The 25855-nt window shown below is 40.7% G+C and overlaps 3 protein-coding genes across 4 annotated transcripts in view; all 3 read right to left on the bottom strand.

The window, feature by feature from the left end:
- Nucleotides 1-12801, bottom strand: part of oxsr1b (oxidative stress responsive kinase 1b) — a 43026-nt gene extending 30225 nt beyond the window's left edge. The window contains exons 1-2 of the mRNA XM_038728858.1: nt 12288-12801; nt 5073-5185 (exon numbers count right to left, since the gene is read on the bottom strand). Coding sequence (XP_038584786.1) covers nt 5073-5185; nt 12288-12357 — 183 coding nt within the window. The 5' untranslated portion in view covers nt 12358-12801. The remainder of the gene's footprint in view (nt 1-5072; nt 5186-12287) is intronic.
- Nucleotides 12802-13671: 870 nt separating this feature from the next.
- Nucleotides 13672-18174, bottom strand: myd88 (MYD88 innate immune signal transduction adaptor). Its single transcript, XM_038728827.1, has 5 exons — nt 17714-18174; nt 17024-17155; nt 15248-15425; nt 14556-14647; nt 13672-14452 (listed from the first exon to the last, which is right to left on the bottom strand). The coding sequence occupies exons 1-5, from the start codon at nt 18021-18023 to the stop codon at nt 14298-14300; spliced, it is 867 nt and encodes a 288-aa protein (XP_038584755.1). The 5' UTR covers nt 18024-18174; the 3' UTR covers nt 13672-14297.
- A 408-nt stretch (nt 18175-18582) lies between these two features.
- On the bottom strand, nt 18583-25566 carry cry-dash (cryptochrome DASH). 2 transcript variants are annotated; one of them, XM_038728816.1, is made up of 14 exons: nt 25195-25566; nt 24379-24551; nt 23706-23799; nt 23479-23609; nt 23183-23331; nt 22682-22770; nt 22480-22553; nt 22305-22394; nt 21993-22072; nt 21855-21914; nt 21555-21712; nt 21211-21330; nt 20801-21077; nt 18583-19116 (listed from the first exon to the last, which is right to left on the bottom strand). In XM_038728816.1, the coding sequence occupies exons 1-13, from the start codon at nt 25255-25257 to the stop codon at nt 20817-20819; spliced, it is 1542 nt and encodes a 513-aa protein (XP_038584744.1). In that variant the 5' UTR covers nt 25258-25566; the 3' UTR covers nt 18583-19116; nt 20801-20816. The 2 variants fall into 2 exon arrangements, with proteins under 2 accessions (XP_038584744.1, XP_038584736.1); XM_038728808.1 differs by having other exon boundaries at nt 20901-21077; nt 25195-25559.
- Between the last annotated feature and the right edge of the window lie 289 nt (nt 25567-25855).

Here is a 25855-nt window from a genome sequence, read left to right as displayed (position 1 = left end):
CCCCCACCCCCTCTGTTCTCAGCACAGTGGAAGAGGCAGGTCACTACAGCTTTGTGGGTAACCCCAGAAAAGAAAAACAATGGGATAACAGGGAGGATACCGTGCTCTGGCAGTTGGCGGGGTTTCCCATCTTTTCCTGCAGACAACGTGTGAATCAGAGAGACTCTTTGTTGTGGGGGATTAGGTCACTGTAAACCTATGCAGCAGCAAAGACAGTGGTTCTCATCGCTCTAAACCAGTCTTTCGGTGTAACCTTCAACATGTAACGTTTGACATTTGAGATATGCTTTGTGAAAAATATTCTTGCAACATATCTCAGTGCTGCTGACAGGTAGTATTCCTGCATGATGACAGAGGCTAGCGCAGTACAGCCCCCAGGTCAGAACCATTTATGTAAAGGTATCATGCAGGAACTTCATGCAACTTCTGCATGTAATCCGGCTCATTTGCCTATACATTTCATACTGGCCACTGATGCGGGCACGTAGAACACGTGTAAAATACTTTCTCAGCTCAATAATCTGCCATGGTGGCAGGTGACCTGAACGTTTTACCTGCCACAGCAAACTATGCTAATATAATAACCCTGGCCAACAAGTCCGTGAGACCATTAAGAACACTTCAATCAAGTACACATACCAGTGCTTTTTGTTCTTTTCTTAGAGCTGAGCACATTTATACATCCAACTATAAATATAATCAAAGTGCCAATTACAGGTTTCCAGCACTGGGTTGCACCAACTATGTGTAAGTTCAAACTTAGCCTAGTAATTTCTAACTTAAGTCGGAGTTTACGTGCTACTAACATTTTAAGGGTTGCACCAGCTGAAATACGTCCAACGTAGACCTAAGTTACAACTTAAATCTTACACCTAGTCCTTAATAGGTGTAAAGTCCTCCATAAAATAGTCAAGTGGTTGTCATGGCGCATTGTTTTGAAGGGGGGGGGGGGGACTGATGCCTTCAAACCATCAAACATTTGGTGTTTCTACTTAATAAATGGCTTTACATAAAATTAATTGAATTATCAAAACTGTATTTGATTACATTGTCAAATGATCATTTCAACCAAATATCCAACTATGAACAGAAATAATTCTGCTAAACAGTCTTTCTTTTTCAGCCTTTTGTGTTTGTTTGTGGGTGTTGCAATGACTTCATTCTGAAACACAGGCATTAAGAGCAGTTTGATTCAAACCATCTGACCTGCAAACCACAAGTGACACACCTCTCTGCAACCACCAGGGTCTGGAATTTTTTCCTCACCTTTCACTGCAGTAGATTAGTGAACATTTCTACCGGCCACTCAGTTTTTTTGCCTGCCACTTCTGAAATCCATGTAAAACACTTTAGAAGACAGACATGTGGAATATATAATGTAACCTTACTCCCTGACTATATGCTGTTAAAGAATAGCTTTAGAAAAGTAATCTGCTCTGGTAGCAGGTGACCTGAACATTTACCCTGTATGGTAATTTCATTCCCTGGCCACCACACACAAAGCCACCTGCAACACAAATAGTCTCACTATCCCATGATTAAATTTTGGATTTAATATACAAGACACTGATGACATCAGATGAAGCACTTATGGTGACCTGTGTAGGACATCATCGTCAGGCGACATTAAATAATGACCATCTGTGTTACATTCATAAGCTGCATACCATTAGCATAGTACATCTCTCCCGCTGCTTTTGCATGCATTAGCTGTAAACCATCTATCAGAGGGGATTAAATGAACAATTAAACATCCAATAGAAGAAGAAAAAACTATGATTTTTGGTTTGCTATTTAAATGTGCCATTATTTCATTACAATTTAATTAAACAGCAAATTAGCATATGAATGTGAAACTGACAAAAAATATCTTTATGTCACACTTAAGACATTATTTTCCCTTACAATGTTAATGTTCATGCCATTATATATATGCCTGTTTAACCTTACATGCCAAAAGGTTGAGCTCAGGGTTTTGTGGAGGACCAGCAGGCAGACAAAAAAAAATCTGATCAATACCAACATCAGGCCACCCCTCCATCCTCTCGTTCCACCCATCTAATAAAACGGTCTCTCTCCCCCTAATGGAAATCACATTGCGAGAGAGTCAGTAACCTTTGTCTCATATTTCTCCAACACGTCAACTCAAATTCCTGTTCTTACAAAAAGTAGTAAAACATTCATTGTGACATGAGTGAGGTCACTTTGGTTTATTTAATAAACAGAAATGAAAATGACCTCTCCTATTATGTGATGCATCTATAATGCCAAAGCTAAAACACTAAACCCCTTGAGGCAGTTGAGTCTACATTTTATACACAGATTCTCCAGGAAATAGACCAGTTCACGCCTATTGTATTTTTCTATATCAGGCCTGATCGGTGCAGTATTTGGCGTGCCTGAGGACCTTGAAACTGAGCAAAAATAAATAAATAAATGAGCTATTGTCACAAACTGAATACAGTGCTGTGGTCACAAACTGGTGCCACAGAATCGCACTGATGGCAGACACACAGAGAAGCCACTATAGAAGCAATGTTACGTCACTATCAGTTACTCAGAGCCTAACACACATTCACTAATGACCCAATCTCACTGCAGCACGCACAAAAACACACACACACAAACGAGAAACGATTGAGAAAGAGAGACACTGACAATTGATGGGGAAACTAAAAGGAGATCTTAATGCTGAGAATGTAAATATACCTCTGAATCACTTCCTTTAGCTCGATTCAGACTTCCTATGACTGAAAGAACTACTTTCATCTCAGTGCTCTCAATATCGTTCTCAGGTTACTGTCACCACACCAAGTTTTTTTCAGGTATTTTAAAATCAGAAATTGTACTACTACATAGCAACAAAAGCAAGCAAAATCTTTCCTCATCAGTTTCAGTAAATAATTAAAGCTAATAGTTGTAACAATTGTGTAATTATCCAAGAGGGTATTCAAACACTCAAATTGTAAACAAACCTCCTCCTCATCTGATCTAGCTTTAGTCACTCAAAAGCGGCTGTCCGTCAAACTGCTCCGCGAGGAATAACTACAACAAACCACTTAATTCTGAGACTCAGAGACACGACAGATTACTGCTTTTCTGACGTTAAAGAATTTCACAGGTACGATTAAAAGACCTGCAGGCTTCTTTAAAACTCGTGGCAACACCTCTTAAAGCTGCAATCTGGGTTCAATTTAATGCTTCCTTGCCGTTTAACCGGGCACCCAGCAAAGCTGTGGTATGGGGGGGGGGCACAGGCAGGAAATCCGACCTCTCTGTATTCCATGTGACCGCCTGCTCCGAGAATCCGGGAGCAACATTCCCCTGATTCATCCTCCAGAAATTGGGGGGTGGTGGTGGTGACGGTCCTCCTCAGTTTAGTAGAGAAACCTGCCAGTAATCTCTACCCACGATGCACACTTACACACTATTTATTTCCTACAGGTTACTTTCACAGATATTTGGCTGAGCACGAGGAGAGAGGACTGGAAATATCCATCAATCACTCCGCTGGTCTGAGGTAACAACAGCTCATTTCCCAATGTCAGAACAAAACCTGGCATCATTCGGTATATTTTGCCCTAGTATGCGCCCATGCGATGTAGTGAGACATCTTTCCCGATTTATAGCTATAATAAGCCTGGTTTGAACTGAGCAGATCTAATGCCTACTGTAAACAGGCACTGTACATAGAAAACTCCACACCATCTCTAAATCCAGAGCACAAGCCACAGACGAGCATCTCATCCTACTCTATGTGCAAGGGGGGGCTCAACATAATCCTTCCACCTCTTGAGCTCAATCGTAAACCACATGTCAGACAGTAAATGATGTGCCGAGCTACAGTACAAGATTGCATTGAGGGTATAAAGACACAACACAGCCGTCAGGACGATGTCCCACGGTGGTCTAATAGTTTCCTGGCACTAAGTGGAGTCCGCCTTCAGAGAACAACCAGAATAGTGTTTGAAGTGACAGGGATGATTGGAGGAGGGTTTGGAGAAAACGAGTAATGAAAAGCAGAGGTGGAACGAACTCCATCCACACGCGCAGGCCACAGTGACAAAGTACTCTCGTGCTGTAAGGGTGTAGCTCCCTTCGATCCGCACTTAAAAAGTAACAAGGTTACAAAAAGGTCCAACTGAAATCACCCTGAGCCGTCCCTTTCTGTAGCAAAACAGAATGTCAACATGTTTTTTTAAAATGTACTATTATTTAAAATGGGGTGTAGAAGAGTGAGGACCAGACCGTAGTGACATTTGCAGATTAATCGGGCCGATAACTGCCATTTTGAGAAAATCGGTCGATACCTGCACTCACAGGGCCAATGTATCATCCTAAATGACAGCAGATCTAATCTAACACTATTACTGACTAGCGTTAAATATCTATTGATATACTGTAGAGAATAATGCCGTTGAATGACATAACTTCAGACAAACTGTACCCTGCTCTCCATTAAACACTATTCTCGTTCTGAAATCTGCAGCATAACTCAATGTATTTTTCTATTTCATTAACTTATCTAAAACAACAAGTTACTGGCTAAGATTACCAAGTGCAGTATATCAGATTGTACTCTGGAATTATATATAATTTTTCTTTGTTTTGATACAAATTTATATATCGGCCATTAGACACCCTGCTCTCTAAATATCGGCATTAGCCATTGAAAAACCCATGTCCTCGCTCGTTCAACAAGTTACGGTTCAGGACAAGACACGTGTTCATGTTTATGAGTTAGATAAATAGGAGACTTTAGCTGTAAAGCTAGCAAGGTCTCCACCTACAGTATGTAGACAGATACCTAATGGTATTCCGTCAAATGAATGCAAAACTAGGGGGGGGCAGAATTATGAAACCAAAAAATATAATATATAATATAAAATGTTAATGTAAATAGGGCTGAGCAAAATGGCAAAAAATGTTATCACAATATCGATAATTATCACGATAAATGTCAAATCATTTTTTCTATCAAGTTTAAAGGCAGATTTTTGCTCCACAGTTAAACTTTTTTGTTCTATTGCCCCGCCCTAAATGTGTGAGTGAGTGTTTTCTGTATGTCTTACCAGGAGTTCATCCATACTAGTCTGGCACTTCTCTAGGTTGATGCGTTTGATGGCCACCTTCTCCTTGCGTGGTATACAGTAGGCTGCTTGAACCACTGCTGTGGCCCCGCTCCCTAAAACAGACAGGAAAACAACATATTGTCACCTTGACTATGATTCAAAAAATGGTCATCTCAGGCAATAAGGCACTGTCAGCGCTGGTGCAGAAGCCAACTTTGACACCTACAGCGCATTCAGGTTATAGTCACAGCCTCGGGCTGCCTAGGTTTCTTTTAATTGTCTGCACCTTCCCTAACCCCCGTCTACATCCAAACATAATGGCTAATGTAGCATAATAAACCTAAGTTTTACCGTTACCTCAATATCCTCCTGAGTTCAAGAAGGTTAAGTACAGTTCTGCTTTGACAGCTCATCAGATTTCTCTTTGGTAACCGCCTGTTCATCAATTATGAATCAGCTCTTTCCAAATCCTGCCCGGTGGAGCGGGCCTGATTGGGGCCGGTGACTCTGCTAAACGAGGCTCATCCCCAGGAGGCTTCAGTAAGAGATTCATGCCAGAGAGAACCAAAATTTGGTCTTTATGCTATTTAAATTTTTTTACTGGACCTTTGATCACTGACAATTATTCTTTACAGTGCCAAATACCTTAATCCCCAACATGACAGCAGCTCCAAAACTAGGAGGATCCAAGGGTTTATTTGTCACATACATAAGCATTATATGTAGTAAAATGCAAGGTGGTCTCATTTTTCACACTAGTCTTTTAGCACAACCTTACGAGCGGTTATGCTAAAAGACTAGTGTGAAAAATGAGTATTAGAAAAAAGAACAATAACAGCCTACAGTATATACTATGTGCAGTCTTATACTATGCATCAGCACTGATCACTAAGACCTGGACCCTTTAAATCAGCCTCATTTTCCATGCTTTCAAGACTTTGCAGATCACTGCATGAATCCTATTGGATCACAGCAACAGTGGCATGTCTACGCTAGTCACCACAGCTGCTATTTTGATGGTCTAGCAAACAACATCACAGATTACAATCTGATTAACGCTTGAACCCTAATCTTTAGTTTTGAATAACGTGTGACAGTCGGAGTAAAAGCGCATAAAATCCTCCCCAGGAGAGGTACGCCTGTTGTTCCTGTGAGGTCATTTCACAGCACCCCCACCCCACACTCCCCCAAAGCTCTTATTTGACGCCATGCACAGACACTGCTGTTTCCACAAGATCTCTGGAGTATACATGACGCTGAGCAATGCTGGGAGCACATTCTCCTCTGGCAACAGGCTTTGGGTGAGTGAAAGAGTGAGAGGTAAGTCAGTCTGCCCTCCAGTAAGCTTTTCCTAACCTTCCTCATCTTAGCTATGCCCGAATATTAACAAAGTGCTCATTGTTTGGAGTTTTTCATTGAGCCAATGGTGTTCGGAGGTTTTAGAAAAGCCTATAGTAAAGAAGAAGAAAAAAAGACTCTTCTCTTCTAATTAAAAACTAAAGCTGTCCCTGAAGACGTGACTGCGTTTTATTTAACTGGTTTCATTCAAGATAATTATGACTTCAGGCTATATGGGCGAAGCAGAGAATAAAACACCATAAACCTATTTAATATAGCAGCGACTGGAATTAACCACCAACTCTTACTCTCTAAAATAATCCCATAAAAATTTCCTTGTAATTTCCTATACCTGATAGACAGTAATGGTCCTGTTCATCACCATGATTATATTGTAAGTCTATAGCTGTAGTGGGTGCCATCTATTGACTGGGAACCTCCGATAACGTGTGGTTAGCCTTGCTCAACTCTCTGCAGATCCCTGCATCATTGCTCAAAATAAAGGGGGCTGAACAGTGGTAAATATATCATCCAGCTCCCTCCCACCACCACCACCACCAGCAATACCTAACAAACCTCTGGAGGTGTGCCAGTGACGGGGAGCTCAGCCCTGGCCGGAACACAGGGAGCCAGTTGACCTGTACCCAACAGCGTGTATATTCCTACACACAAACAAACAGCCAGTCGTCAGGGGTGGCTGGCCAACCTGGAGAGCATGTGTGTTTGTGTGTGTGGAGAGGATGAAAAACAGGGTGATTGTTGGGTTTGCAGCAGGCAAGGTCAAGGGGCACCAAGGCTCTACAAGCCATTTAGACTGAAGACGCCCAATTGACCAGCCAGTTGGGAGTTAATACAAACCTGATGCTCTTTGATATTTGCAGCGTCCAAGCTTAGCACAAGCTTATTCCCCACAGAGTAGTGAATACTTCACGGGGCTTTTGAGATTCTAACCAAAGCTGTAACTTTAGTAATTACACTATGGTGCACACAGGGGGACTACAACCCGTTCCTGTCATCATATTCACCAAAGTGCCCATAATCGTCAGCCTGTAGCAGTTTTAAACAAAGAATGTACACCTTATTATGAGCCATTAAATACAGACACAAGTCACAAAAAGGGCCCTGCAATGGACTGGCGACCTGTCCAGGGTGTCCCCGCCTTTCACCTGATGTCAGCTGGGATTGGCTCCCTCTCACATAAAACATCACCACCATCCTCTCCATCCGAGTCAGAGGAAGCACACTACAGAGCCGCCCTCACAAAAGGCGAGCAGTGCAGTAGTGCCAGGGCTTTGAAAGAGCAAGGCCAACATCTATTATGCTAAACTGCCTGGCACAGATGTAAAGGCTGCATATCAAGCAGGAACCCCCCCACCCCTTTTGAAAATTAATTAATAAACGAGCAGACTTCTGACTTCGTACTTCCTCTGACAAATATTTTCTATCTCCAGAGACACAGGAACAAGATTTAGCTTGTTTTGAAGGTGGACAGCTAAATCGAATCTATATATTAAGTTACCGCATTAGGCGAAATCAAATGAAGATGATCCAGCTGCCAGCAGAAAATGTGGCGTGTTGGCGTGGTTGAGGGACACAAAGTTAAGTACACTTTTTAGTTTGTTGATTTCCATTTGTTTTCATGTTTATCCCTGCATGCTGCATAAACAGCATAGAGAAAAACATCACAAAACGAACAGAAGTATGTTTCGCTGTTAGTTTCATTCTGTAATTTGTGTTAAAATGTGACTTTCCACGCATTTAGTTTTAACATACTCTACGTGCAACAATGTGTTACAGATCTAGATGTAGAGGTGTACTATAATGAAAAATGAAAAAGGTTAATGAAAAAAAAGTTGCAGACACACTTGATCGCTCCTGTGCGGGGGGATAGCATTGACAAAACAAGCATGATCTTTGAAAAAAAATAGCAGCCAATGTTTTCTGTAAGCATGTTTCCTCAAAACAAGTCATGGGAAGCCTTATGAGCATTATACTATAACCTTGCAACATGTGAGTGGGACATGCAAGACTAGAGTGTTTTCTTCACAACAAACTGTTAAAGCCTAAACACTCAACAGGGAGTGGGTTTGCCGTTAACCCGTAAGCTGACATGTTTGCTCTTTAGGGAGCTGACATCTGAGTATGAAATGTTTGCATTCCTCCTGTTCTGGTGCATCTCTATGACTAAATAAGCAAGACAGCAAAACACAAAAGAATAGTAAACCGAATTATAAGCTTACTTTGGACACAGACAAAGCTACAGCTTTACACTTAATTAAAATTATTAAAGTGGCTCAAAGACCAGTAAAATACCAAGAGGCAATTTAAATCTCAAGGTTTTATTCAAAAAAAACTCATGATGCAGACTCCAAATAAAAACATTTTTTTAATTTGGCATATGAAAACGTCAAAAAATTTGACCCAAAGGGCTAGGTAACATCGAGAAAATTCACTGTCCCAATTCTTTTTTTTTTTTTTTTTTTTTTTTTTTAAATCGCAAAAAGAAAAGAACATAGTGCCCAGTACAATAATATCTTATCAGATTAGGTTGGCCTTGAATTAGTTTCTTAATAGAGTAGGTCACAAGCAGTGTGGTAGTCTTTCCTGCCCTCATCAGGCCTGTTTGGCGCTACATACCTGTCCCGAGATTCCACACATGGTAAGATAAGTTTCCTAGCACACAATCACGCCGATGTTTTTTTTTAAAATATCTGAGGGACAGGACAAGGAAAAGTGAGGAAACATGTGGGAGCAGAAAGTTTCCAGACCAGATTCGCCAACACGAATGATCCAAAGTCCAGTATGATCCAGTGCTCAGTGGGGTGAAAACAGTGGGTGTTAACCATGTAATAACAAGTCCTCTTTCCCTGGGGAAGTTACCAAAACAATAGCTCTGCTGGGCATGCTGGGTATGCAAGGGCCATCCTCACAACACCAGCCTTCAAGCTGAGCAGAGGAGCTGTAGGAAACATGATAGCTGGTCATTCTTCTGGCAAATATTTTCTGTTCTCAGCTTCAAAATGGTACCGATTTTCTACTTCTCCTTGTTGTATGCGTTAATAAACTCAATATCTTTAAGGTTTTTCACTTTAGGCTTTTGTGATGGCACATATTTCACTATTTCCTGACAACAAAAAATAGGCAGGTTACTTCATAATGAAAATAATAATCACGATATGTTTTCCTATACTTGTATACATGCATCTTATGTTATGTGGATTTCATGCTGGGAAAACAAGAACATCTCACAGTTTACCACGAGTCTGTGTGCATGTACAACCACAATGTACGTGATACTAAATGCCTGTGAGGAAAATTACCAGTTTCTTAATAAAAACCACTCTTCTGATTTAATCAGTGATTCCATAAGCAGTTAAAACATCAGTTCCCCTGCAAGTAGGCTAGTGATAGAGAGACACCCAACTCCTGCTACAATCTTTCATATACAAACAGTAGCCTGTGATGATTTGGTAACTTGCAGTACTCAATACTGCATTTCTCTTTATTCACACCCCACCCCCCTCCAAAACAGCACCACAGCCCACCCCTAATTGATTGTGCAATTTTCGAGAATATACCATCCAAACATGAACTCACACTACTGACTTTAAAACTCAAGCTTTTTCCTTTTGGTAATTTAAGTCACCAAATCCTCCCTATTGAGGCTTCTATTTCATGGATGTTTCCAGAGCAAGTCAAACTCTCTACTGTGAGTTAGGTATGGGCAATATGTCTAGGAATATCCTGAGGGCAAATGTCAAGATGGTAACCTCAGGAAAACGGTGTCGGGAAGTGACTCCAATTCAGTCTTATCAGAAGTCTACATAATAAGACTGGCAAGAGCTCTTCAGTGTTCATTCATGGTAAAAGCCTATTCCCAAAATATGTCCTCATTGTCAACTAAACAAGAAACCAATCACTGATTTAGTAGGAGGCCTGACAGAGAAAGTTGCAGCAACTCAGACAGGTAGTCAAGCAAAGACTGTCTGAGAGGACAGAGTGAGAGAAAAGGGACAGGACTGCAGGACTGTTGGGAAGGTTAAATATGAACAGTGGCAGATGCCAAAGAGGAGGATATGTCTTGTTTAACTTCACGAGAAGCCTGGAAACACAGAGGGCTCTGCTAATTTAGACACATGGTAGACCAACGCCTTTAGATTTAAGAGGACAACTGATAATCAGCTTTCAGTCTTTTATGAAACGGGGGGGGGGGGGGGGGGGGCTGCACAAGCTAAAGTTGTTAATCATGATCCCTTGCCCTAAACCCAAGTAGGCATACTGCAGTCCAACCTTGAAACGGCCTTACCTGTATCAAACCTATGCTGCCAATTTGTGCCACACATCGCTTAGGAAAATGCCACAGAACTGGTTTCTACACAGGAGAGGCTTTATCTGTGTGTGCATGCTAAACTGCAGGGTGTTATCTTGTGGGGTGCCCTGGATCAAAATTTCCAAGAAAATAAGGGCGGAAATGTAGAAATGGGTTGAAGTTAAATCCAAGTCTTTTTTTTTTTTTTTTTAAATACACAAAAAGTTTAATTTAGAGGCCTTCAGAATGGAGCCTCTATAAACACACAGATTCCCTGTAGAGGAAGCACGCACCACTTAGGTAAAGTAAACCACTGGTTCAAACTAACTAATTTGAGAGGACAATACTTTGCTTATATGTTACACAATCCTTCATGTTCTCCATCCTTCTCCATTAAAAAAAGTCTGCCAAAAGATAGGACAGGGTCAGCTATTTGAGGGGTGGGACATTCACAAGTAAAAGCTGTTGTTCCCTCGGGCCGCCAACCTGTAAGCCATCCTCGGGACTCACCGCGGCCCGACAACGCACAGGAAAGGTGCAATGTGCCTCCTGTCACACTGGGGGGGGTTTGATAAGAGAAATGTGGACATACATACAAAGCAATTATTGAGTTATTAGCCTAACAATTACCATGCTTGTGGGTTCAATCCAGGACGGTATAAACAAAGTATTATTGATGATGTTACCCAGGAAATTATCAATTTTCCTATTTCTGTAAAAGATGTGGTTAGAAGGCTCATAATGTTGATTAACCCTCCAAACCCTCCAAAAAGCTCTACATAACTAGATTAATTCAGGCAACAAACTGCCCAGAACAATACCCTCCTCCAAGAAGGACCATTGAGTAAAATCTCTGGACTCATGAGTCTTTAAGGAAAAAGTTGTGCTTGAGTACCCTGTGTATTTTAATTGGAAATGGGCGTGAACAGACACAAGTTAAACATGGTCTGTGGTCTCTACAGTCACGTTACACGTCTCATACTTTGCTTTAGCATAAACAATGCAGTGCCTCCCCCCAAATAAAAAGGTAACTTTGAGAATATTTGTAATGTCACTCCTACTCTGCAGGTTGGGTTCTGTCTAAAATACCAACACTGCCTAATTTAAATAACATAGTTATTATTGTTGTAATTTCATAGATACAACGCCCTCTTTTTAGAATACATAAAAGCTAGTAAAAGAAAGTAAAGCTAGCTGTTCACGCGAATAACTGACTGCTCAATGAAAGCGGTTGTTTTCCAGCAACTAGTCAGAGCCTGACTAGACAGTAACGTTATAACGCTCGTTTACGACTTCGGCATAGCCCCGGTGGACGGGGTAACCGCTCTCTAGATACATTCCACTGACTGCAAGTCACAACACCGCCCGGCTAGGATTGCCATGTTGAGAAACGCGATCAACTCTACCTTGCTCAACAGAAAGAAGATGCCTTCTTGTCGCTTTAACACTTAAAAGCTACTGGGGTGTCTGTTAGCTGTGATTAGCCCCCTGTTTATTAAGCTAACGGCAGGCTTTCTCAGACTGTCGGTTAACACAGACGTTAAGCTAACAAGCAACGGATCACATACCAATCACCTCGTGTAGCTCATAATCATCTTTGTTGATGGACCAGGGTTGGGAGCTCAGGTCCTCCGACATGGTTGAGGGGTCTGCTGAGGCCGTACTATGTGTAGAAAAGGTGTTGAATCCAACGAATGTGCGTAAAAAGAATTCAAAGTAATCCAAACAGGACCAACGAGGACGACACTTCCCCTTCTTTGCGAATCCTGCAGCACTCCTGTCATTCCCAAAGTTTGACACTAGCCTAGCAGCCCCGCCTACCGCATTCCTACTGAGCAAATGTGGACAATCCCGGCGGACATATTGAGTGTGGGACGATAGAGAGCTGTGCTCCGGAATCCTTCTGAAAGAGGATATTACTACAGGCACCGTTTGGCGCCTAATTAGACTGAGATACAGCTGAAGAGACCGTGTCAAACATAAAGCGGCAGAACCCCGACTCCTTGAAAAGTTAACCACACAAACCCTTCAGTAATATTTGTTAAGACTTTTATGCATAATTATGTCCCTGAATTTTACTTTATAGGGAAGCCACTACAGAGAGTGTTTAAATATTATGCAAAAGATGCCCAAAACCGAATCGGGGCTCGGGGTTCCGCCACACTTTTAATGGCGGACTGCTGTAATATTTGTGTGCATTTTGCCCTGAGTTATGCCTGGCAGTTATTTGTTCTTCTCATACAGCATACAACCCCATCGTTTTTACTTATATTTGCACATATCACTCCTCGGGTTTCCCTACCAATAACTATTTCATTACAAGAGCACGTTGGGGTATAAAACAGGCTGGGAAGTACTACCTGATAAGCTGAACTCAGGGCATAAAAAACCCAATTTGTACAAAATACAAAAGTGTATGAAAGGAAAGGAGGCGTGTTGCCCCAGGAACAGCCTATCCTCTGATTGGACAGTACCACGTACGCTTCTCTGTGATTGGGTGCTCATGTATTAAGTAGAACATGTACTGAGACTGAGGTTCATTTTATATCATGAAGGAATTGCACAATCCCGACTCCCAGTGGAGGACTACAGAACATACTATGTTTTCATGTATTGAGTGTCTCAAAGTTCTTGTCAAATGCCTTGGTTAGTAATTATTCGCCATGAAACAGGAAGCTGTTTTTTGAGAGCTAAACCCAACCGGAAGTCAGCCACTTTGAATGGAATAAGTAACATCAACCACAAATCCTTTTCCACAATTCACCTGTGTAATAAGTGCAGTGTTAACTTCAGAGCCCTGTCAGCAGGCCTGCCATGTAGAGACCCCAGCTGTCACTCCACCTGAGGCGCGCAAGGGGGCGAGGGCCTGTTCAATGCTACTTGCAGCTTTAATGTATATATGCTTTGTACATACTTTATTACATTTATTGTGAGGAAATCATGCTCCAACAATTTATTCAAGGTGGAATTTATTAAATTTTTATAAAAGTATTCTTAGAAGGACCATATCAAAATTACAAAATCATACAAATTCAAATGTCAGACATTATGGTGACAGAGAAAGTGAGAGCGAAAGGCAGGTGTCAGCAGTCACTAAAACTGAACATGTGGAAGTATCACAATCACAATATCTCTTCCTCTTTAGCTTCAATCTCATCTAGAAGCTGACTCATAGAGGAAGTGGCCAGTGCAAAAACAAAACAGAGCAAACAGGGCAATTTGTACATGCTGCTCCATATACAAATAAATCTTTCTCACCAGTAACTCATAAATACAAAATAGTTGCAGCACAACCTGTTATTCTTGAAATTTTAATAATTACAATGGCTGCGTGCACTGAGAACTTTGCGGATATTTGGTATTATAATGATAATATTCAGAAATCACTATGTCATTCTCATAGTAAACACAAATAGTAGTATTTTAAATTATACTGTATATACACAGTAAACAAGAAGTGGGTTCCGAAGCTAGCAGGACGTAGATCACAAGCAATAGCACACTTGAGCCTGTAATGTTTGGCCATTGTCCAACATCCCTGTTGCATCTTTAAACACGATTAACTGCCAGCTCCATGATTATGGCAGTGCAAGAGCTTTGGCCAGCCGTACCCAGAACCAGGCCTGTGTGCAAGGCCGGGTGTAGTCACATATGGTGAGGAAGCGTAGGATGCTGGGGAACGGCTTTGTCATTGACTTGTACACCACTGGAATAAGCCGTTTGTTTCGAGCTCCTGAAACAGCAAGAATGAATAAAAAGGTAAGTTGCATGCATGTACAAGCATTTATCAGAAAAGGGAAGATAGAGCTATTTAACTTAACAAAATTGTACATTACCGGGACAGAGGCTGAGAGCAAACTTGGTCTGGAAGTCACAGGCGTCGCTGTCAAGGTATTCATCAGAAATCACCACCACCATCCGCTTACACCTGCACAGATGGTCACATGTTATAGTTGTTACAAAATGTGAGAGTCAGAGATAAGGGAGATTTTAAGAAGGGGATGCTATGGGTTGTCTCACAGAGAACGTGTTGCTCTTTGGTGGCTTTCTGTATCTAAATTTAAAATATTTAGCTTTCTGCCATGACTGAAACTTTCATGTATTTTGTATCTGTGAACTTTGCATTTCTATTTTTTGTCTAACTAATTTTATTTGTTTTGCATTGATAGTTAGAGACAGCAAAAGAGACACAGGAAATTGGGGCGGTTGGCATTATCAGGACTCAGCCTTTGCAGGCCTACGTGGTGTGTACAGTTTACCAGGTGAGCTACTGGGACGGCCCCAACCTGATTATTTATAGAGCCACAGATAGTGGAATAGATTTTGCAGACTGTTAACAAGCAGCAGATCTGGTGCACATCTGTGCTTGAATACATTATTGATGGCTGTGCAGGAGTCTGTGTTTGGGAGTTTAAAGAATGGACCTCGCCCCATGTGCCAGTGTGTTTCTTCTTCTGGTTAAACTGTTAAACTAACCAGAAGTAGACAAAGTAGAGCTGAGCATGGTAAGCATGTGTCGATATCCCACCTTTTTTCAATGAGTTCACTAGTGATGGTCCATACACAAGAGCCCGGGAGGACATCTCTGTCGAACACGCACAGCTTCAGCCTGTACTCTGTCTGTTCCAGCTCCTTGATCATCTCATGGACAAACTCAAAGTCACTCTGGCAGTAGCAGATGAAGGCATCAAACAGCTCAGGAGCCCCTAGATTCAATTCAGATAATTCAATTCACTAACACAAATTTATTTATCCTTATAACGCCATGTACTAAGCAACAGCTTGCAACACACACACACACACACACACACACACACACACACACACACACTAATCTTAGTAAAAATGGTATTCCACAGAACTGAGCTACATTCAACATAAGCATAACGTGTGGCAACCACAAAGCGGTGCGGGGAAGTGGAACGGTGCACTAGTGCAGACATGTGTGATTAGAGCTTTACATGATTTGTCGGATTAGGAGACAAGTTGGGGCCTTTCCTGTGTGATGCCTTACCACAGAAAATAATGCAGCGACCACTATCTCAAGTTTGACTTGAGCAAATACACCAGCTTTTATAGCTGCATTACAAAGTCAGAGTTATAGCAGAGATGCTAAGACGTTTATGGGATGTATCTGGAGAGATTAGGGCAGGTGGCATGGGAATTTTTAAAGAAAGGCAAAAGCTATTGATTGCTGGTAACCTAGAAAAGAAATTCTAATTAATTAAAGGTTTCTTTTTTTACATAGTTTCATCCAACATGTATTAGTGCATACTTATAATCTCTTCTCTTGGTGTTGATCAGGTAACAGTTGTGCACTCACACGCTAACAAGCTAAACAGAATATAAGCACAACAACTTAATTAAACATAACATGCATTTTATCACGTTTATTCTAATATAACGGCTGTAACTGTAACTCTGATTTGTTACAAATGTTTCATCTTCTTATTACCGATGGTGGAAGTACTCAAATCCTTAAGTTAAAGTGTTAACACAAAATTATCTTTTTTTAAAGTTTTATTGGAAAAATGTAACTAAAATATTAGTACTCACTATGCTAAATGGCTGTTGATGTTGCCACTCACACTCTTAACAAGTCAAGCAGAACATTTGCACAACAACTTGTACCTATTAATTAATCATAACATGCATTTTATCTTGTTTATTTTAATATAATGGTTGTACATGTAGTTTGACAATCTTCTTATTACAAATGTTGGAAGAAGATCCTTTAATTAAGTTAAAGTGGTAACACAACATTATCTAAATGTACTTACTTAATGAAGTTTTATTGGAAAGATGCACTTAAAATATCAATCGTGATGTTGTTACATTACATGACAGGATTATTATTCATGATTTATTAACACGTAAGCAGCATTTTATTGTTGTAGTTGGTTTGGCTGGAGCTACTTCATATACTGTTGGGTGTTCCATCATATTTTAGTAAAAAAAATTCTGATCATTTTGTTTTGTGTGTAAAATGTTAATTTGCAAAGTCACTAGTGACTACAGCCATCAGACGGATTTTGTGGAGAAGACAAAGTTGCATAAAATGGAAATACCCAAGTAAAGTCCAGTTTAGTCATGTAGTGGCAGCTCTACTATGGCTGAGGAAGCAATGATTAGCTTCATTGTGCTGAATCGTGTCCAATAGTGATTAATGCTTTTGGACTGCAGGGTTTTATTTGTGATATGTATATAGACACAAATCAATGTGTGTTTAACCAGTGGCACTGCCTTCTATTTGTATAAAGTATTTAAATAATAAAGCAAATGTAAAGAGTACACAAATACTGACCTTCGGGATCGTCCTCCAGGGTGATGCCGAACCTCTCTGGGGTGCGGGGGACACAGCTGTCAACCTCATGAACCTGAACAGGGGGTTCAGCCTTCTTCTTCAGACTTTCACAATACTTCCTGACATCCTCATCTGGTACAAAACAAGGTGTATATGTGCAAACCACACACACACGCATCAGTTTGCATACAGTCATTTGAGGGGACAGGTTTAGAAAGTGGACTGAATTTTATGAAATGTACTTTGAGAACTAATTTGTAGAAACGCGAATAGTTGCTGAACTGAAACGTCAACTTTCCTAGTTGTTTTGGGGGGCATTTATCAACTTCATTGGACAGTTTGAGTGTCCTTGGGAATGTTTTTAAACACATTCTGACTCATGTTTTGTAACAAGGGAATTCAGGCATGAATCACACAATTTGACTTGTTTACGTTTCCTATAGACCTCCTATAGGATTGTCGTAAATCACTGTGTGATGCCAATTGTTTTATCTTTTAATTTTATTTCGACATTTGTATGCTTTTATATTGATTATTGTAAACTTTTTTTTTTTTTTTTGGCTCATACATGTACTGAAAAGTGATAGAGAAATAAAGCTATTATTATTATTTCCTGCAATAATAAGAGGCTAACAGCGACATATGGTTTAAAAGGTAGAAAATAAACAGAACTTCCAAACACTAACGCACCTATTAAGGGACGAAGATCCTCCACAATGTCTTTTCTCTCCACCTCCTCCAGGATGGAGAGCAGCCTCCCCACCGTGGCGTCTGTGGACCGGGCCTGCCAGTCCTCCAGGAGCTTCACAGTGGGGCTGCGAGCTGCTTCATAGTTCTTTATCTCCAGGTAAGTGAAGCCCATGGCCTCTGCGACGGCCATCCAGTCCGCGGCCACTGTGTTCTTGGGGTTGAGATACAGCCCCAACTTTTTCCGCACGCTCACATTCAGCGCAATCAGAGGAATCTTCGCCACGTCCAATTCCGGATCGGCACACGCCATGTCCGAAAGTTTCCCGAGACCCCCGCGAGACGACGGGCTTTAGTTAAAAATACAAACGGGGAAACATTGTTTCGACGACGTGACTTGCAGTAGTGACTTGTTTTCAGGCGTCCACAGCTTACCTGTCAAGAGAACACGGAAGTGAAGTCAACTGGATGACTGCGTCACGGGAGGGGAGGGGGGGGGCGTGGCCTTCTGTGCACCTACAGTGCAGACACCACTGGCCAAAAAAGTGCACTTTCAATAGATAATACTTGTTAGTTCACTGGCATTGTCGCGTCGGTGACGGAAATGAAACAGATCGCTTTTATTGATTAGTAAAATGGCTTGCAGCAGTGGGCACCACAGGAAAATCCGAGTAACTGAAATGGGCGCTGAAGTGTTTCTGTTCCCCTTTCTTGTCTACATTCATAACTGCCCCCCCCCCCCCCCCCCCCCCCACCAAGGAAGCGCTGGTCTACCGCCCTCCTTTGATATCACTTATTTAATATAAAACTGGAATCAAGAGATTCAGAATTCAGAATGAAAAGAATGTAATAAACTCACATTCAAAAAACTCTTGCATTTACCTATTTTATTTTGAAACTGCCACAAACAGGCAAACTGACAATGAATTAAAAGCAATAACATCTGCACATGAACATCAACAGATAAATCATTTTACTGGTCTACTGCATCAAAACTAAAAACCACAATGTGGCTTTCACTGTTGCTGTTGCAGGAAACAGGAAACTTATAAAATGAGTCCGGGAAAGGTACGAGGCCTGTTTTTCCAGAGAACTGGTGGCATGTGTTGTGTACATATACATTAGTCAAGTTCACATGTAACTAGAACTGTGCATTTCCTCATCAGACAACTTCCCTAGATCACCGCGTTGTCTGTGTGCAATACAGATTTTACAGAAACAGTCCAAGTTTGTGGTGATCACTGAAGTTTCCATCCCCTGATCATCCACCCACGTGTTTGTGTTTGCTTTGAGGCAGATCACAGGTTTTTGCTTTTGGAGAAATAGAAATCTATGCCTCTGTCCCGATGTTGTTTGGGAGTGTGAGATGGACCTTTCTTTCCTCTTGGTGAAGGCCCCATGCCACTCTGAAATAAAAGGAAAACAAACATTACTGTAGTGGTTTAAAAGACGAGGGCTAGGGAACATTGCCTGTTTAAGTTAATGCCTGTTTTATTTCACTTTTTTATTTTACACATGCCAATAAGTATTATTTTTGCCAGTGGTGGAAGAGATGCCCAGAGTCAGGAGACATGAAGGAAACATCACTGCAAATCCATCACACCCTGGACCCAACTTGTTCCAGCTTCTCCCCTCTGGCAGAACGCTGTATGCCACAATGAACAGACACAGGAACAGTTTCTTTCCACAGGCCATCACTCTGATGAACAGTTAATTTCTGACACACTGTGTCAGGAACAACCCAGTAACACTGACTCTAACATCCACCTGTTTACTACTTATTATTTAATCATCATTCTGTAACTCAGTGCTGTTTATACTGTATATATTATATATAGCCTACTGTATCATATCCACCTCACATACATAACATGAGCACAAAACTACTTATTTACTCCAGCTTCCTTTGCGCTATTGTCTTGATCTGTCTACAATTTTGTTGTTTTGGTTCATGGTGTGTATCCAATCAAGGTTAAAGTCAATAGCAACTGGATTTTGCTGAAGATAGGATAACTATGACCTGGATGACTGAGAACCTTCACAGACATATGTGTGTGTACTGTATACTGTCTAATTCTTGCCGTGTGTTCTTTGTTTACGCTTGTCATGAGTAAGCACCTTGTGAGCAAGGTATAATCTGTAATACCTCGTATGTAGACACATACCTGCCAAATAAAGCTGATTCTGAAGTATTCAGCACTGGGTTGCAAAAGATCTCTCCAAGGTTATGGTGTAAAGTTGACACTAGAGACTTAGTAACTACTAGTTCGTTACTAAGTCAGCTACTAAAATTGGTTGCACTACAATAACTTGGGGCATTGCATGACTAGTTTGGACGTAAAGGCAAATGGCCAAAGAAATAATTACACCATCACGTTTACTATGCGTTTTAGCTGGCATGAAGCACTTGTCTAGGGAAAAAAATGCTCTTTTACCAGCAGTGAGGAAATTCTGTGACATTTTATTATCTACAGCCACCCTGGGGCATGTGTAACTATTTAGTAGTTAATGAGTTATGTTGTAATTTTTCTCCGTGGTGCAACTGCTTTTATTTCACTTATGTATAAATCACAACTTCATAATTTACGTTATAACTAGGCTAAGTTTAAACTTACACACACCAAAGTCCTGCATGTAAAATCCTACTTAAGTTTAAGTAAAGAAGTAGTGCCTACTAAATTTACTTAAAGTACCAAAAGTAACAATTTAACAGAAAAAGTACCCATGTGAGTGAAATCAAGTGTTATATCAAGTGTCTGTGTTAGCTGGACAAAGTGAAGCTAATTTTAAATACTTTCTATGCAGGTAGTTTTTGTCCAGCAGTTCCCCTAAGTTGGGAACTTTTGTGAAATACTTTATAATTTGTTCATCCAGCAATTTGCAATGTTTAGAGGAGAAATCTCTCTTTTGGAAGAACTGCTAACAACTCATAGCCCTCTAATGTAGAAGTGTAAAAAGTGCAGTATACAGTATCCTTCTGAATTGTGATGTAGTTTGTAGTATTAAGCAGCTTTAAATAGAAATATTTAAAAGGTATTTGAGGTATTTGTATAATTAACTTAAGTATAGTAATTGAGTATAGGTACTTACATTGCGCCACTTTTGTTTACAGCCATAAAAGGATTGAAAAATCTATTACAGCAGCAGCCCACATGGGCATACTATGCACTTCTCTTTTCTTCCCACCCACCGGTTTCTTGTTAGCGTGTCTGCTCCATTCAGGCGCTATGATGATGGGGGTGGGGTAGGTCTCACCAAGGGACACTTGAGCATGTGACAGTGCTGCAGTGCTGAGTGTCCAGGGCGTGTGCACGTCAGCTCCCCTGATGCCGTGCAGCTCAGGAACCCACTGCCGCACATAGTCACCCTAAAACAGTAATCTGAGTCATTCAGTGACTGAATCACAGCTCTCTTCACATTTGTACATGTTTCATCACCACCATTGTGACAGTGATACTTTCACAAACACTTGCACTCAGGAATTCTGTGTAGAAACATACATTATTGTCGTAATCAAGGCCTTGCTTGATCATGTTGAACTTCCTGTTTTCTCTGGGGTCATTTCCTACACCAGCACTGTAAAGCCAGTTGCCGTAGTTGCTGCAGACATCATAGTCAATCTTTGGAGGAAAATTAAAAATGATGAGGACAAGACACTTGTGAGTGAGTTTCATCACCCATACATAAAACTAAAAAAAGGACTGAATGGCTGAGCTAAGTACTTCTATTCCACAACATCTCAATAATTAAATAATTTATCACATTACTAATTAGGTCCTAAAAAATACCATTTGTCTTTTCAAAAAGCTCCAAACTGGTTGAAACTCTGGCCCTCACTATTTACCAGAAGATATTCAAACCACTCAGCTCCCATCCTCCAGTCCAGGCCCAGGTCTTTTGTGAGGAAGCTAGCAACATTTTGTCGCCCCCTGTTGGACATGAAGCCTGTCATTGCCAATTCTCTCATGTTGGCATCCACGAAGGGCACTCCGGTTCGCCCTTCTGTAATTACAAATACATAAAATACAAAACATATTTTGGGCTGCTAATACATATACTGTACATACACTGCTAATGCACCTCTTAAAGACACTACTTGATTTTTAATAAAGAATATTTTGTGTAATTGAGCAATGGTGCAAACCTTTCCACGCATTAAAAAGCTCCATGTCCTTTTTCCATGGAACAGACTTGTCTTGAAGACCTGAGATAAAATTACCATGAGCTTTAAATTAATGTATAGTGAATAAAAAAATTAGTTAAAAACTTGAGCTTATTTTACCTTTGACCTGAAACAGTCTGTTTCCATATTTGACACCTACAAACCTGAAGTAATCCCTCCACAAAAGTTCAAAAATGACCCTGAAAGACAGCAGTGACGATTGTCAGAAAGTAAAAACTAATTTCAGAGCACATATTATATTTCCATTAAAAACTGGTAATTTTTCCCAATGTACATATACATTTTGACACATTATTGCTTTATTTCATCAAATACAGAGAGTTTGTACATACCATATCAGTATGGCACTACTATACAATATCTATTGTATTGTATCTCACACATCTAAGTCATTTTTAACTCCATACTCACCAGTACGTGCTCTGATTGGCTGTCCGCTCCCTCTCATACTGCTTGATCTGATGATAAATATACCGTGGTGAAATGCAACCCATCGCCAGCCTGCAGAATACCAGTGGAGCACAGTTAGATATATTTTTAGGAAATACTTACATGGAAGAAGAGGAAATTATGCAATAACACTCACCAAGATGCAAATTTAGTGGAATAATCCACACCAATCAAGCCATTACGAGTCTCCTTGTAAGTTGCAACTGCATCCTACAAAACAGACATATAACATATTTATAACATACAACAACATAGTAGATAACACATCCTCATATGTGTTGTTTTTTTTGCATTTTAGAAACAGCAGCTAGTGCCTACTTGTACTCAGTTGTACTCACAGTGTCCCAGAAATAGTGTTTGAGTCTGGCCAGAGCCTGACTTTCACCACCACTGTAGGGGAAGGCTGAGCGAGGATCAGTCACAGGCTCTATTAGAATAAAACAAGAGAAGATTTCATACATGTTTAACACTCCCTGTTGCACATTGAGACACACAGAACCATAAAAGCTTAATCATATACATGGAAATCAAGGCAGTCTGCTCACTTGCTTAGTTTAATGAAGAAATCTTTGCTCAGCAGTCTGCCTATTGAATTCTGAAAGTAGCAGCAGTGGTTTGCTCAACAGAGGCACTGCGCAAAATGCACATTTGCCAATAACAGGTAAAGACATTTACACAAAAGTCAATTTAATAAGCACATAAAATAAATGTACAGGAAATGGTTTTGGTTATACAGATATAGCCATAGTGTTTCTGCAAAGACACAAGGGGGAAGGTGCAAGATTTACTGTATGAATTAAATCATTTGGATTGATCAGATAAACATTAGGATTATTTACCTGTCTGTTGCAGGTCCTCTACTGTAGGAATGGCTCCTTCCTCCAGCCCTTGGGGGAGAGGTTTGAGCTGCTCGGGGTCTGGGAACACAGGCCTCACTCTGCTCTGTGTCTCCACTGCCTTCCTGAACTGAGTGTACACATCAGGCAGCCTAACAAACCAGGAGGAAATGTTACAAGATATTCTAAGCACTTAATACTTCTTAATCTACATCTCTGATGAATATTGCTTTAGTCAAAAACAGGATGTTAAGCATAAATTGAATGCTTTGTCCCAGGCAAGCCATATCCTCTCTCACCTAGATATGTGGTGAAAAGGAAGATCATCTCTGTGGTACAGTGTAGCCCCCCAGCAGGTGTGAACTTTGATCTTCATCAGTGCACAGACATCCTTCACTCGTTTCTCCACGTTTAGTTCTTCCGAGCATACCTTGAATGTGAATGCATCATGGACAAACCAGGTCAAAATAACCAGACAATGTAATGCAGCGGTGACAATTACAATAAGAGAAAGACGGTCTACTACCTCTTCGTGGAAAGCCACTGCGCTGACAGAGCCCAGTTGCTTGATGAGGTCGGCAACTACCTCCTCTGGCTTACCATGTCTCACCACGAGGTTGCTGTCTCACACACACACACACACACACACACACACAAAGTCTGAGTTAACACCATGCCGGGCAAGCTGCATCCTGGTTAGAGAGCGAGTGACTTCCCCCCTGCTGACCAGAAAAAAAATTATGGGAACAGTGTGTGGCAGCTAGACATAACCCCCTATGAGCCCAGGTGTGTCCTGATCCTGTTACATCTGTATCTATTAATTCCTAGAAAGCCGAGGACAAGGCCCGCACAGAGTGTTTGTGCAACAATAACATAATACTTAACTTAAACTTTATTTGTCCCCGTAGGGCAATTGGTTCTGCAGCAAGACATAGACACAGGACAGACACAGATACAAGACCAAAATACATAAAATACTAAAATGTTACAGACAATGGTTGTACAACAAAGAATCGAGAAGAACTGATATAAAAGCTCATGACCACTTTTAAACCTTGTAAATAGACGATGGTTCTTCAGTGCTCTAACAAAGACAGAGCCAAGCTGTGGAGAAGGTCAGCAATGTAAATAAAGCAGTAGAAGACAGATATATTAGAGTCACATACAGGAAAACAGAAAACAAACAACAGTTTAGTTACCTGCCCTTGATGAGCAGCGTGCTTCTGAGGTCCCTGATGCTCTGTAGTAAGAAGCGCAGGCGGAAAGGCCCAGTCTTTGGTAGGTTGTAGTTGTATGTTCCCACATAATGTCTGGGGTCGAAGCAGTACAGTGGGACGACGTACTCCGCATTTCTTTGAGCCCAGTGGAAAAGCTGCATGTGAAGAGTACCAAATATGTGTCATACATCATCTCGTAGGAAAAATTATCATGGCATGAATGTAGTGGCAGCAAACACTTAAATATGGAAAGTGAATAATTTGATTAGACATGCAAAAGACTGTTGTAAGAACAGTGCTGTGGCTGGTTGTGGCATACAACTAAACCATGCCAGACACATCATCTTAATTTAAATGCATGTTTTATGGACACTGAAAGTAAACAAATGCTCCATTTAGAGACTCCGTCTTTTATTTTGAAAAATGCAACCAGAAGTGGTGCATGTCACCATTCTCTGGATGACAGAAGGCTTGTTGTCTGACAAAGCTAGAAATAAGATCACAAGGCAGGACAGGAATAATATTATTACTTATAACGTGTGCCGTTTTATTACGAATTCATAAAGTCGGATTATTTACTTTTTGAAAAAATAGGCTTTTATTTTCAATAACTTACACCGGAAGTGATGTTGTTGCGAGCTTCATGCTACTGGCAAACACTTCGTAATATGCACAAAATGTCCTCGTAACGACGTTAACAAAGCAAATCCCACACGTTTACTTGCAAGTTATATAGTTCGAAAGTTAAATAACGTCGGATTTAATATCTATGGAGAAGTAACAGATGGATATTCTTACCTCATTGTCGTGAAGACGCAAGTCGTTTCTTAATAAACATATGATTGTACGGGAGGTAGACATACTTATTGCTTTAAATATAACGTTAGCTGCAATAGTTGTATCAGAAACACCAACAGTGCTTCGTGTCAAAGATCAGCGTCTACCGGTCTTCAGTGTCGGCTGTTCGTGCCGAGGGAGTCCGTCACGTTTTCAGACACGACGTTACGAAACGAGAGGTTTTGTAAGGTGGTTGCTGCTCTGCCTCAAGCGATAAAGCTTATAGAATCAGTTTTCACTTACACAATCAATTACTTGCTTTACCTACATAACCCATTTATATTTATGCACATACATACACACACACTAGCCACGTTACCCCCCCGGTGGGGCATTTGAAACACCACTACGACCACAATAATAAACATAAAGTACAACAATCATCATCACCTTTCTGACAGTGTCAACAAAACTGAAAATGTATAAGTTTTGTAACCGAAAGTTACCAATTGTTACAAAGGAGTTGTTTTGCACTAGGTTGTACAGGTGTACCTAATAAAGTGGCCTGTGAGTGTCTATATAAAATCCAATCCATTAATGAACTAATTTTGTTATGATTGTCCATATGAAACAAGAAAGAAAACGCAATACGTTATATTATGACTTAACATAAACAAATTCA

The sequence above is a fragment of the Micropterus salmoides genome, unplaced genomic scaffold (assembly GCF_014851395.1).
Source record: "Micropterus salmoides isolate LMB-PRFRI ecotype aquatic unplaced genomic scaffold, ASM1485139v1 Ms_hic_scaffold_1, whole genome shotgun sequence".
Classification (NCBI taxonomy): domain Eukaryota; kingdom Metazoa; phylum Chordata; class Actinopteri; order Centrarchiformes; family Centrarchidae; genus Micropterus; species Micropterus salmoides.
Note: the sequence above shows the minus strand (reverse complement) of the source record. Positions and strands in the feature narration are given on the sequence as shown.